The sequence below is a fragment of the Dipodomys ordii genome, unplaced genomic scaffold, assembly GCF_000151885.1.
Source record: "Dipodomys ordii isolate 6190 unplaced genomic scaffold, Dord_2.0 Scaffold49, whole genome shotgun sequence".
NCBI lineage: Eukaryota > Metazoa > Chordata > Mammalia > Rodentia > Heteromyidae > Dipodomys > Dipodomys ordii.
Window position 1 is genome coordinate 341,410 of NW_012267265.1, and position 13,694 is coordinate 355,103.

General features: G+C 34.5%; 1 protein-coding gene and 1 pseudogene across 2 annotated transcripts in view; one reads left to right on the forward strand and one right to left on the reverse strand.

Annotated features, from left to right (window-relative positions):
• LOC105988500 (UDP-glucuronosyltransferase 2B15-like) overlaps nucleotides 1–2,590 on the reverse strand; it is an 8,563-nt gene extending 5,973 nt beyond the window's left edge. Inside the window, exon 1 of one of the 2 annotated variants that reach the window (XM_013020123.1) lies at nucleotides 1,639–2,586. In XM_013020123.1, the coding sequence (XP_012875577.1) occupies nucleotides 1,639–2,362 (724 nt within the window). In that variant the 5' untranslated portion in view covers nucleotides 2,363–2,586. Of the gene's footprint in view, nucleotides 1–1,638 lie in introns of both variants that reach the window. The other variant, XM_013020124.1, reaches the window with a different exon arrangement.
• LOC105988431 overlaps nucleotides 1–13,694 on the forward strand; it is a 496,910-nt pseudogene that overhangs the window by 337,873 nt on the left and 145,343 nt on the right.

Below are 13,694 nucleotides of genomic sequence, written 5' to 3' on the forward strand. Positions count from 1 at the left end.
CATTTCCTAACAAATGGGGCAATGTCATTCTTTCTGATGGAGGCATAGAATTCCATTGTGTATATATACCACATTTTCTTGATCCATTCATCTACTGAGTGGCATCTGGGTTGGTTACAGATCTTAGCTATGGTAAATAATGCTGCAATAAACATAGTTGTGCTGGTAGCTTTAGTGTGGTCTTCCTTGTAAACATTTGGGTAAATGCCCAAGAGTGGGACTGCTGGGTCATAGGGGAGTTCTATGTGAAGTCTTTTGAGGAACCTCCATACTGCTTTCCAAAGTGGTTGAACAAGTTTACATTCCCACCAGAAAGAGTTGTTTCTTAATAAAATATTTATATTTTTCTAAAAATGATTGGTATAATTTGTACTTAATGATATAGAATGTGTTTGTTGATAAAATGTACTACAAAGGAAATATGGTTATGTGTATATTTGTGTGAAAAACATTCTGGTAAGACATTATATCTATGGCACCTCAGTTTATTAGAAGTCGTAATTAATCATTAAAATAAGCAATTATAGAATTAACTATGCATTTCTTTTCTCATTATCCATTAGAGAAATTTTCAAACTCCAGACTCAATAATTCTATCATAGTCACAGAAATTATTTTCTCTGCAGTACTTAAACTAGTTTTCTACATTGTAATAATTGTTCCTTAATTATTGATTTCCCATATGAATGAATTTTTATGACTGTGGCTGAATTTCTTCCTTTTAGTTGATTCACATTAGCAGCCTAAAATATCTCTTTATTATGTGGAAACACTAGAAAATATCATCTGGAAGTATTTCAGAAATATTGAGACTAGATAATTGAATTTACTTTATTGATGGCTAATACTTTAGTAAATGTAGAAACATAATAAGAATGACAGAGAATAATCACAAGTACATCACCACTTTACTAGATTGTATGTCTATAAAATAGATTATAAGAAACGATAAAGGAATGTAGATACATTAAGAGTTAAAGTTATTGAGTCTGTGCTGAAACATTGTATTGGTCAAGAATAAAGAAACCATTTAGTAAATCCAGAAAACTGGTCACCAGTGGCTTACACTTCTAACCCTAGTTACCCAGAATTCTGAGATCTGGAAGAGTGAAATCTGAAGCTCACATGGGCAGAAATATTTTCAAGACTACCCCTCCAATGAAGTAGCAAAATGCTGGGCTGGGGCATGGTTCAAGTGGTAAGGTACCAGCCCAAATAAGTAAGCCAAATAAGATTGAGTTCTCTGAGTCCAAACCTCGCTATAAGCAAAAAGAAAATAAAGGAGAATACAAATAAATATTTTTATTTAAATAAGGAAATTGATCAAGGGAAACAATTTCTTGTTTCTTGTGAAAAAATATATCTCCTCAGTATACGTATTTTCATTCATCAGTCTTTTAGGTAACTGGTGATTTTGATAACAAAGACAAAATTTTTTACTGAGGATAATCTCCTACAGTGTCCTGTATAGATAAGTAATTGTCCATTGTCTTCTCTCTGATCCCATAATCTGGTAAACAAATTTATATCTCATTTAACAGTTTCATCTAAACTGACAAATTTCTCTTATTTCACATGCATCTCAGAGTACCTCTTTCAACTTTTACAAAAGTTACGATCTTACCCTGTTAAACTTACCTAAAACTTCACTGTAAAAGCGATTCCACTTCTTTGACTCAAATGTCTCAAACCAAAAGTCAAAATAAAGCATGCATATCATGTTTTCTACCCTCTCCATGAAAGTCATCTGACCACTTAATCCTGACAGAATGACAGGCACATAAGAGGGAGGGAATAGAAGCCCTCCACTATACTTTTCTGTTGTGTAGCCAGGATAGAAGCGCAGAGCATACACGAAAGGAATCTCCAATAGCTCAGCCAGAAGCTCCCCACAAGGACCAACGGCATCTGCAACCACAACATCAAATCTGGCTTTTCGTAGCCTTGCTATAAGTTCCTTGTTCAGAGCTGCTTCTTTACAAATATTTAGCCAAATATCAGAAAATGTGATAAATAGATTCTGCAGTAATGGTGAATATGCCAAACATGTTGTTCTTGGCAATTCATATGTCCACAAAGAGGTGAATCTTGTGGAAACTGTGATTAATTCATCAGTTTTGTAAGCCGATGGGAAAGTTTCAAATTTAATGCTGGATTCTTGATTGCTATCAACAAAAATAGCAGATGATGGTCTCACAACTGTGACTTGATGACCCTTCACGATAAGTTCGTCCAGTATTACCTTCATATTCATCCAGTGGCTATATTCCATGGGCCACACCAGTACATTCCCACAGCTTCCAGAGTTAAAGTAATAACTCAGCTGTAATAGTAGTAGAACTGAAATCCATTTCCAAGCCATCCTGACTAAAGCAGAGTGACCTTCAAACTGTGTTCACCTCTGACAATTTCTTGTTCTTACATAAAAATAAAAAATTGATCATGAAGTTAAAATATAACTTGGGTTGATCAAAGCAAATATGTAAAATGACCAATTGGGGCATGTGGACTGAATGGCAGATATATAAAAGAAATTTAATTTCCTGATGATTTGACCGGTAAATTCAGCATCCCTTTTGTAATTAAATACTTTCAGGCAACTAGGAGTCTATGACCTGTTTGTGTAAGTCACTTGTTTTATGTAAGCCATTTTATAATTATGCAAAAAATTTTGGCAGCTGAGTGATGACTTGGTTTTACATCCTCTTTGACACAGAAGAAACATAGTAATTTCATAATTGCTCAACATTTTTCAGATATCATGATTCAAGAGTTTTTGATAGTAACTGTTGTGAAATATAATTCACATTCATCCAATTCAGTTTAAAGTTTGGCATCAGTGCTTTCTAGTATATTTCTAAAGGCCTGTAATCACCTCCACTATCAGTTTTCAAGTACTCTGATCAACAGTAAAGTATTCTAATAAAGAGTCATAAAAATGCCCCCAAGATATCAAAAAGATGGCTGATTCAAGGTGTTTGGAATTCTTCACTCCAAATGAAGGACAAAATTATCTAGAAACAACACATTCCCCAGGAGTATATGAGGCAGAGTGACACAGGGATGATTTTGAGACAGTTATTGCAGAATACAGAGATAAAACATGGTTTACATACAAGGAGTCAAATATATAGCACACCTACATAAAGACTCTAAGTATAGTTATCTATTATATCTAAATGTGTATTTCAGATCTAGCTTCCACAAAGGAGTGAAAACATGCACTGTTGTAGTTTCTGAGCTTGGGTTATATCACTTAACATGATTTGTTCTGGGTCCATCCTTTTCCATGGAAATGTCATCATGTTATTTTTTCTAATTGCTGTGCAAAATTCCATTGTGTATATGTGCCAATCTAACTGAGTGTAGGGAGCCCTGCAGGGAGTCTCTCTGCATGATAAGCTTGACTATCTGGCTGGAACATCTCTCCAGGCTATTTACAGAATCTGGTCTTTGCATCCTGCCCCAAACAAAGACCAGGTAGCTGCTATTGACCACCTTTTCACATTGCCCTAAGCAAGCATCCTGCAGCTGCTACGCCCAATGAAAAAGCTTCCTTATTCTAAGCATATAAATACCCCTGTGTGAAAAATAAAATTTGGCAGCTTGATCAGAATCCTTGTCTTGCTGTCCTTCTTCGTGTCTCTTGTCCCTTCATTCCTTCTCGCTTAGGTTCATTGCCCTGGTTGAAGTCCTGCGGGTCGGGACAACTGAGGTGAGACAGAAAATCTGAGTTGTTTTGCTTTCCGTTTCCTTTATGTTTAGGGATGATGAACATTTCCTCTTGTATACTAAGAAATGTTTCAACCTTTAAAAATAGAAACCATTACTTCTACATAATATAATGTACTTTGCAAGATATTAAATACATTGGAGAAAAGTTATAACTAAGGCAAATTCAATTAAAACTCCATTGAAGCTGAGCACTAATGGCTCACTTATGTAGTCTTTTCTCTTTGGGTCGTGGACATCACAAGGATCATGGTGCATAGGCAGAAAAGTTCATATCATAGTTCACATGGAGCAGAAAAGTTCAAATCACAGTTCACAAAGGTCAGAAAAGTTCACAAAACAACATCAACAGCCAAATATGGGTATATTCACCTGTCATCTCACCTCCTAGAAATCCATAGAGAAGTCCATCATAGTTCAGGCTGACACAGGAAAAAAGTAAGAACCTACTTCAGACTCCTACTCTGTATTGTGAAGTGAACATGAACACTAAAGGACTGTCACAAGCTTACTTGTGTGTTGCTTTCTAATAATGTGCTTAGAACAGGGATACATTCTAAATGTTAACCTTAGATTCTTTAAGTAAGAGGCTGATTCAGAGTAATTACACAAATCAGTGATTTCTATTTCCAAAAGAGAATTTTTGCAACTGATAGTAAGGTTTATTTTGAGCAAATTTTTGAGAAATTTCTAGAAGTTACATTAGGAACATATTAACCATTGAACAAATAACATTTTGATCTCTGAATTGCTTGTTTCACATTCTCCCTAATTGCAAAGGCTTATATCACTGTAGTTTTTATGTTTTTGTGTCTCATTTAAGAAACCCTTACAGTGAATGGCAAGTTTCCTGTACAGATTCTTAAAGATAAACAATAAATCTTATAAGACAAAAACTTAAGGGTCAGACATGGATGGTAGCTGAAGCTTATAATTCAGCAATGGATGAAACTGGTGTAGGAAGATTTTGATTTTGAGGTCAGATCATACAAATTGACTGAGAGTCTTGAAAGCAAACAGGAACATAAGGGCTGTGTATGAAGCTTAATAAACAATCGTGCTTGCCTGGCAAGCATGTAGGCTGTTTTCTATTACCACTAATGAAAAAGAAAGAAAACAGACACTCTGTATGCAGTACACAGAAATACTATGTCAAAGGATGATTCAAATGAACATGGAAAGTGTAGTTAACCAAAGCAAGTGAAAATAAATTTAAACAGATATAAATTCAAAATAATGATACTCTCTCCCCTTTATTTTACATTTTCAGTATAAATTTCTATCATTTAAAAATGTTTCAGACAATGAGAAAATATTCTAATCACATTAATAGCTTTGATTTACTTTATCTTCTACTCTCTCTGAAATGGCTCCAGCAGTAATACAGAGGATGAAATTGACCAAAGTACAAAATATGCATGCATAGAAATACCAAGTGAAAACTTTTGTATGGCCAATATAGGTTAATTTTATAACCTTGAAAAAGAAATGACTATCATGGTTTTTATGAGTTCAAGAAAGTGCAATAATAATAATATATTAGTTAAATTAATGCTTATCTGATCAAATGTAGATATTAAGTTATTATTTTATATTGATACACATAGATACACATTCTTCTCAATATTACTTGCTCTGTAAAGCTGGTATAAATTAACCCAGGGCCTCCAACATGCTAGGTCATTTCACTGCCACTTATCTACACACATTCCTGACTATATATTCTTGGTCACAGTCAAATTAACTGATGACCTTAAGCTTTTTCTTTTAGATCTGAAATGCGGACTCAAACTTGGAACCTGACACTTTTACTCATTAGCAAGCACTTTACCAGCTGAGCCATGGTAATTAACTAGAAAACAGTACAAGTAGACCCACATTTTAAGTTTGCATTTACTTCTGGTATAAAAATTAAACTTCAGATTATAAAGATTAACTACTTTAAGAGTTAGTGATTTTGATGAAACAACACAAGGATATCAAATAGTACAACCAGTGATAATTGTCATAAAATTACTGCATTTTATGAGTTTTTTTACAGTTTTTAATTGTCAAGGTGATGTACAGAGTTACATACGGCAGTGAGTACATTTCTTGTCTAACTTGTTACCCCTCCTTCATTTTTCTCTCTCTTTCCTTTTCCCCAATCTCCCCCCAAGTTGTACAGATCATTTCCAACATATTGTTTTGTGAGTATTGCTGTTGCATAGGTTCCCCTTTTTACCTCTTTTCTTAAGGTTATGATATTACTAACAGTGCCATCAGTTAATAACTGGACCTCCAAAACAGACTTTAGAAGGACATTTAAGATGCAAACTATAGTGGTTTTCCTACTGTAGACAAATGTATGGAAGGCAACAATTTTCTGTTGAAGTTCTCATGAAGCAGCCAGGGGGCTTCGCATATCCTGATGTGACCCAGGAAGAGACATTCTCACAATGCACAGCTTACTTGATAAGGCCTTCAAAGTAAACTTTGGCCCTTCTCACTCATTTTCAGCCCCAGGATGAAGCTGAGTAGCTCAATAAATGCACTTTAGATGCATTGGAAGCAAACATTTTATCTCTTGAGCACAGACAGTTGCTGTAGCATTGCTCCAAAGCAACCCACAGATATTCAAGGTGCTCCTTCCTATTTTCTGATCTACTGCTTTACAGAAGAAACATCTGAAAGCCAAGCCATCATTGAATAACTTGCTTTGTAAATATGACTTTAACTGAATTGCTACTTTTAAAAAATAATAATCTTCTGACTTGGTCTTTTGAATCCATGACAACAATGACTATTACTCTGACTAGCTTTTTTTTCTTTTTGTTCTTCTTCTATTTTTGTTTTTCTTTTATTTTTAATTGTTAAAATACTGTACAGAGGGGTTACAATTACATGGGCAAGATAATGAGTACATTTCTTATCAAGCATTGTGGCCTCCTCCTTTGTTTCCCCTTCTCATCCCTTCCCATCCTTTTTCCCTCCCCCTTCCCCTCTCTCCCAATCCTCCTCCCCCTCCCATTCCCTGTCCCCCCTGGAACCCTGAGGAGCTTTACCTATGATAAATACATCTCAGCTGGCAATGTAATCTCCTGTCCCTACAGAAGAAGCCCCTGAGACACTCAGAGCTCATGGATATTGCCTACAAATGAAGATCTGTGTTGATACTACACCCAAACACATATTTGACATAAAGGCTAAGGCATTCATTGTTGCCAGTTCCCTAAGACTTATTATAACAACAAAGTATTTTACTCCGGAAACCATCCTATATGACCGGTACACAACTGATCTGTCACATGCACAAATATCAATGTGGAACACAAGATATATGGAAAAAAGAAGATACTGTGATAATTCAAAGGGAACACAGTAACTTCTTGGAAAAAATTGCATGTTTTTTATTGTAAAATACTGTACAAAGTGGTTACAGTTACATGAGCAAGGTAATGAGTACATGTCCTATTGAGCATTGTTGTCTCCTCCTTTGTTTCTCCCCTACCATCCCTTCCCTCCCACCTCCTTGGAATTTTTTTTTAAGAAACCATTAAAAATTATATTATTTTGAAGATGCTGTACAGAGGGGTTAAAGTGACTTGATATGGAAATGAGTCCATTACTTGTCGATCATTGTTACCCCTTCCCTTCCTTAATGAAATTAATTATTGCCTAAAAGGGAATTTCAATCAATAATTGTAAAGGCACTCAATAAGATACAAATGCTTGGAAGGCTCAGTGAACCTTTAATAAATTTGGACAAAATTGATCCTACCCAAAGCATGTCAGCAAATGGTCATAAAAATCAAAAACTAGCAGAATTATAAAAACAACCGAATATTTCAAGATACCTATTAAGGAATTGCTTTAGAGTAAAATACTCAGCTGTAATTTTACATAACACAGTGTTGATATATTGAAATTCCTGAAAAATGCATACCAACTACAGGAAATATATATATATTATATATGTATATAGATGTGTGTATAATATATATAGAGCATTATGTTATATATGTTCTATATATATACACAACATGTGTATATACATGTATACATATATAATTTATGCATGTTTTATATATTATGTACATATATGTATATATTACATATACATATATAATATATGATATCTATGCAATATGTATCAATATACAAAATATATGACATATATTCAATATATAATGTCCCTCAAACATAAAAAATAATACAGTATGTTTCAAAGTAGCAAATATTGTTTCCATTCACTACTATTAGTAGTAATTTAAGCACAAAAAATTTTTAAAGGTGTCTTACCTAGAAAGAAAAGGATGATACCATCCATCAAAGAGACACAGAAGTATAAGGCAAATATACAAAAGGAAAAAAGAGAATTACAAAATTCTCATTATAGAACACTGCCACATCACAAGGAAGAAAAGTAAGAGATGAGGAAACTAAACAAAATATAGTCAACAGAAACAAAAAAAGAAATGACAGAAATATATATTTATTAGTAATGATCTTGAATCAAAACAGATGTACCTCCTCAATGAAACACATACAAAATGAGTAGATAAAAACAAATATAACACAATAGACTGTGTCTTCTGTATGTTCTCACATGCACTGAAAGTAAAGGAACAATAAAACGAAAACAGAAATGCCTACCAGAAGAGAGCAAGATGTTTATACTAATGAAGATAATACAGACTTTAGGTAAAATCCTGTGAAACCCTACAAAGGAGCTTCATTCCATAATCATCAATGGATCAGTACAAACAAAAGAGAAATCATAATTCTCTCTCTATATATATATTCTTCCAATGTTAGCAATAAATGAATAAAACATTATTAATCTAATACTAATATGTAGATACTAAATAACCCTTAGGAGACTAAACATCCAGCTTTCCTTAAAGGACAGATTATGCAGACAAAAATCAACATAGAAACATTAGAGTTAAATTATACAATAGGCCAAACCGAGCTAGCAAATGTTAACACATTCATTTAAAGGTTCCTGAATGAACATTCCTCTCATTAGCATAGGAAAATTCTTTATGATAAGACATAGACACAAAACAAATAAAAAAAATGCAGCAAAATTGGCGTCATGAGAAATATTTTCTTGACCACACAGAATAAAACATGAAGTTAAAAAATACAGAATATTTAAAATCTACCAAAAATGGAGATTAAAGAAAATTCCTTGAACAAAGAATGTTCCAATGAAGAAAACCAAGGGGAAATTAATGCTTTATTGATTCAGAGGAAATGGAATAGAGCAGAAGTAGACATAAGATGGAACTTAATATATAGGAGGAAAAGGAAGAGGGAGTTTAGAGAAAAATATTACAAATAGCTCTCAAGAAACCAGAAAAGGAAGAACCAACAAACCTCAAATTAATAGAAGCAAAGAAATAGCAATGACCAGAAACAAAATAAATTACAGATTGAAAGAAAAACAACCAAGGAGGTAATAAGTTGATTTTTGAAAAAAACAAGAGGGAAGATCCAAATGAATAAAATGAGATGAAAGGGGCATTATTCTAAGACACAGTGTTAATTCTTTAGAGGTTTGGCACAGTTCAGCAGTAGAGTCAGCTGGTCGTAGTCTTCTCTCTGCTAGGAATCTCTACCATATATTATTGTTCTGTCCATATTTCCTACATATTTACAACCTAATTTTGAAGAATATCCATCTAGAAATAGATCCATTTGTTTTACCTTTTCCTACTCATTGCTGAGAAGTTGTTTCTGATCATCTCTACAGCTGCATTTCTGAAGTAATAGTAGCACTATTTTAAGCATAAAATCATAGCTTATCAATGCATAGATTTGTCTGCATTGTTGCCTAGAGTGTCCAAAAACACAGCAAACATATATCAACTCTGACAATGCCATGGCTTTTCTTTCTTTTCTAAACATTTCAGTTCTCCATTTAGGAAGAGATGCTAGCGTATGCTGAGCCCATAGAAAGGCAGCCAGCTACCCCACTTGATGCCGGAGTGATTTGGAAATTGTTTTCTTAAACTAACTTTACCAAAGAGTGATTTTGTGGATGGACATTACAGAAAAGGGAGATATACTCCTGTTAGTTTGCTCTGTTATCTTTTCACTTTCAGTGGTAAAGATTCTGCTGTTTTCTATGGATACCTCCATCAAACCAGCACTGCAGTGGTTACATTGTTGGAGCCCCCTTCTTTGGTGGATACTTGGTTTACCTACTACATGGAACCAGAAAATGTATCATTAATTGATGTGGAAAATTATGATTTATTATTCTGATTGACAATCATTTAAAGTTTATAATCCACCCAACATTCAGGGGCTTAAAGTCTAGGCCTGGGCATTTGTCCCTAAGTGTTTCTCTTTTGTATTGTGCTCAGGCTAGCACTCTACCAGTTGAGCCAGAGATCCACTTCCAGATCTAGTATTTAATTGGATATTAGAGTCTCACAGACTTTCTTCAGAGGATGGTTTTAGACCATGATCCTCAGATCTCAGCCTCCTGAGTAGCTGAGAGGACAGGCATGAGCTCTCAATTTCTCTTTTGCAAAATCTCTACTTTCTTACAGACAAGTAAGAAAACTAAATTTGTTTTTGTGAAAAGAGTTAGATTCCTGAGTCATGATGAGAGTGGCCCACAGTTACAGAAAAGGTTAAGGTTAGAAAGTGGCAATAATTAACTAGTAATTGTAGGTTAATATTTTGGGGGGGGGGTTAGTCCCTGAGCCTGAACTCTGAGCCCAGGAGCTGTCCCTCAGCTCCTCAACTCAAGGCTAGCGCTCTCCAACCTGAGCCACAGTGCCACTTCAGGCTTTTTCTTCTTATGGGTTACTGAGGGATCAAACTCAGGGCCTCATGCATGTAAGGCAAGCACTCTACCACCGAGCCACCTTCCTAGCCTTCTAGTTAAATTTTAAGGTTAGATTTCGAAATATTTGTCAATGAGTTTTTACAAGCAAGTGGAAATAGTTTAGACAAAATAAATCCTAAATTGAAGCAAGTAATATAAATTCAAACACTGAGTAGTTATGGCTGACCAAATAGTAAGAACTCAGAGTGTGCTAAGGAAGGGAAGGACGAATATATGATATTAAAAATACTGCTTTTAACCTGATACTTACTACTCAGCAGCACTTAGGTGAGGTGATTTCACATGGGCTTCTCTATTCAGTTTTACTCAGAAAATTCACTACATACATCTCTACAATGCTGGCCATGCCTTTATTTTTTTTCATTAATTCGTTCTGTCCCATTTCATCTCACATAATGAGGGAATGCATCTATAACTTTCAGAATTTGTATTAGCGTATATTAACTGTTTCACCATGTAATTTTGCATCCAAATGTTCTGTGCTGCACTTTGATTAAATTAACCCCTTATATTACATTTTTCTTTTTGCTATCCATTTTATCTGCAAATGCTATGACATATTTTCTGTTTAATACTCTAATATATATGTGTATACATCTCTATTCATTTCCTTATATATGTATAGATACATATTGTATATGTATCTCTATTTTCATTATCTACGGAAAAGTCAAAGGGCATTTAAAGTGACTTCATAGCCTGGTTATTAGCAAATGATGCTGGAATAAACACTCAAGTGTGCTATTAAATTACTTCAGAGAATACTTCAGAGAATAATTCATGGCTCTATTTCTAGGTTTTTGAAAATCTTCCATGTCTTTTCCACAGGAGCTGCACTGATTTGCATTTCTACTAGCAGTATATAACATTTCTTTTCTCCCTATTACCTGGTCAGCATCTGCTGTATCTTTTTAAATATTTTACTTTTCATTTTTTGTAATACAGGACTTTCCTTGTAATATTTCCATATACACAAACTGTGCACTTTGCATATATTGTCCTTATCCACTATATTCTCATTCCTCTCAATCTCTCCTCCTTTCTCAAATGGCATTTGGTAGACTTTATTATGACACTGTCATAGGTGTGTGTGTTTTATATCCTTTTATCCTCTTTACTCCACAATATCCATTCCTTTCTCTCTTTCTCCTTTTGCTGAACCCTCCTAGATGTTCCTCCTTTTACATTCATGGCTCTTGTCCACTAATTACTATGATCATCAACATCATCATCATCATTGTCATCATGATTATCATGACATCAACATCCTCAGTTTAGTGTCAACTGCACAAATGAGCAATAACCTGCAGTATTTGGTAATTTGATTTTGGTTTACAGCAGTCAACCTGATGATTTTCAGTTTTATCCAGTTTTCTGAAAATGACATAGCCTGGTTTTTCTCTAAGATACCATAATATTCCTTATATATATGATGTTAATATAAAGTCTTATTATATATAATAATGTGAGGAAGAAATTAGACATAGACTAGAATTTGTTTTGAGTAGTATATTTAGAGTTAGCTTCATTTGTAGCTCAGAAAAACATACCTGCAAAGTTCTCTTCTGTTAAAAACCTAATGTAATAAAGGGTACTGGTGTATTATTTTTTATATTCTATACATTCATTTTAATTTAATTTTAAATTTTAAATTGCTGATCTATGTAAAATTAAATCTTTAAAGTTACCATTATTGTCTATTTCTTTTCTGAACATTATTTTTAAAATTAGTTTTCTTTTTTTTGGGGGGGGTCCGGTCGTTGGACTTTAACTCTGGGCCTGGGGACTGTACCTCAGCTCTTCAGCTCAAGGCTAGAACTCTACCATTTGAGCCACAGTGCCACTTCCGACTTTTTTCTTTTTGCTTATGTGGTTTTGATGAATCGAACCCAGGGCCTCACGCATGCAAAGCAAGCACTCTACCACTGAGCCACCTTCCAAGCCCAAAATTAGTTTTCTTGAGAGTAACTCTAGTACTGTATCAGTAAGTATTAAACTGAGAGTCTTATGTTTGTAGGCAACTGCTGTAACATGGGCCTTAACAACTTTGCTTTTACTAGCCTGAAACAACCACCATACTATTTCCATTTCCCAAGTATCTGGGATTACAGATGTTCAAAACTATGCCCATCAGATTCTTTCCTTCTCTCTCTCTCTCTCTCTCTCTCTGTCTCTCTTCCCTCCTCTCCCTTCCTTCCTTCCTTCCTTCCTTCCTTCCTTCCTTCCTTCCTTCCTTCCTTCCTTCCTTCCTTCCTTTTTTTCTGTGTGTATGTCAGTCTTGAGGCTTAAATTCTTGTCTCAGGCACTGTCCCTGACTCTTTTTTCTTCAGACACTTAGTGTTCAACAATCTTGACTAACAGCTCTACTCTCAGTTTTCTTGTCGATAGAAGTCTCTTTGACTTTCCTTCCCAGGTTGGCTGTGTGCTGAGATTTTCAGATATCTGTTTCCTAAGTGGTTAGGATTATGGCCATGAGCCACCAGCAACCAGAATGATAATTGTAAAAGAGTGCTGTAAAGTTTTGCTATATGTGAAAATCAATAATCATGTCACTCATTCAACTATTTAAACCTGTCTTGTGCCAGGCAGAAGTAATACTCCTTAATTGATTTCCTTTTTTTCCTGCTTTGTGGACTGTGTTCTGAGCTCAGACTGTGACAGCAGTGTTTTAACAGTGAGTTTTTGGGATCTTTTGAAATATTAAATGTTTTCTAAAATTGTTTCACAATTACTTTTATGTGTTACTATTCAAGAGTAAGTAAAAATATAATATAAATTTAGGGTCTCATGTACTCACAGTCAAGGACTCAAAGAAGCTAGATTTAATAAATTGTTGAGACACATTATGGCAAAAACAGGAGGTCCTGCTTCAACCTTTGAGGCTCTAGTTATCTTGCAAAATAGAAAATAACAAAATAATCTGAATTTCAAGAGGGATTTACAATGTATTTTCTATTTTCTTTCTTGTGTCACATGTCAACTGCCACTTCTACTTTTTTATAATTTTTTTAAATTTAATTTAATTTTATTTGTGAACATACTGTACAGAGGGGTTACAATAGCATGGGCAGGATAATGTGTACATTTCTTACCAAGCATTGCAGCCTCCTCCTTT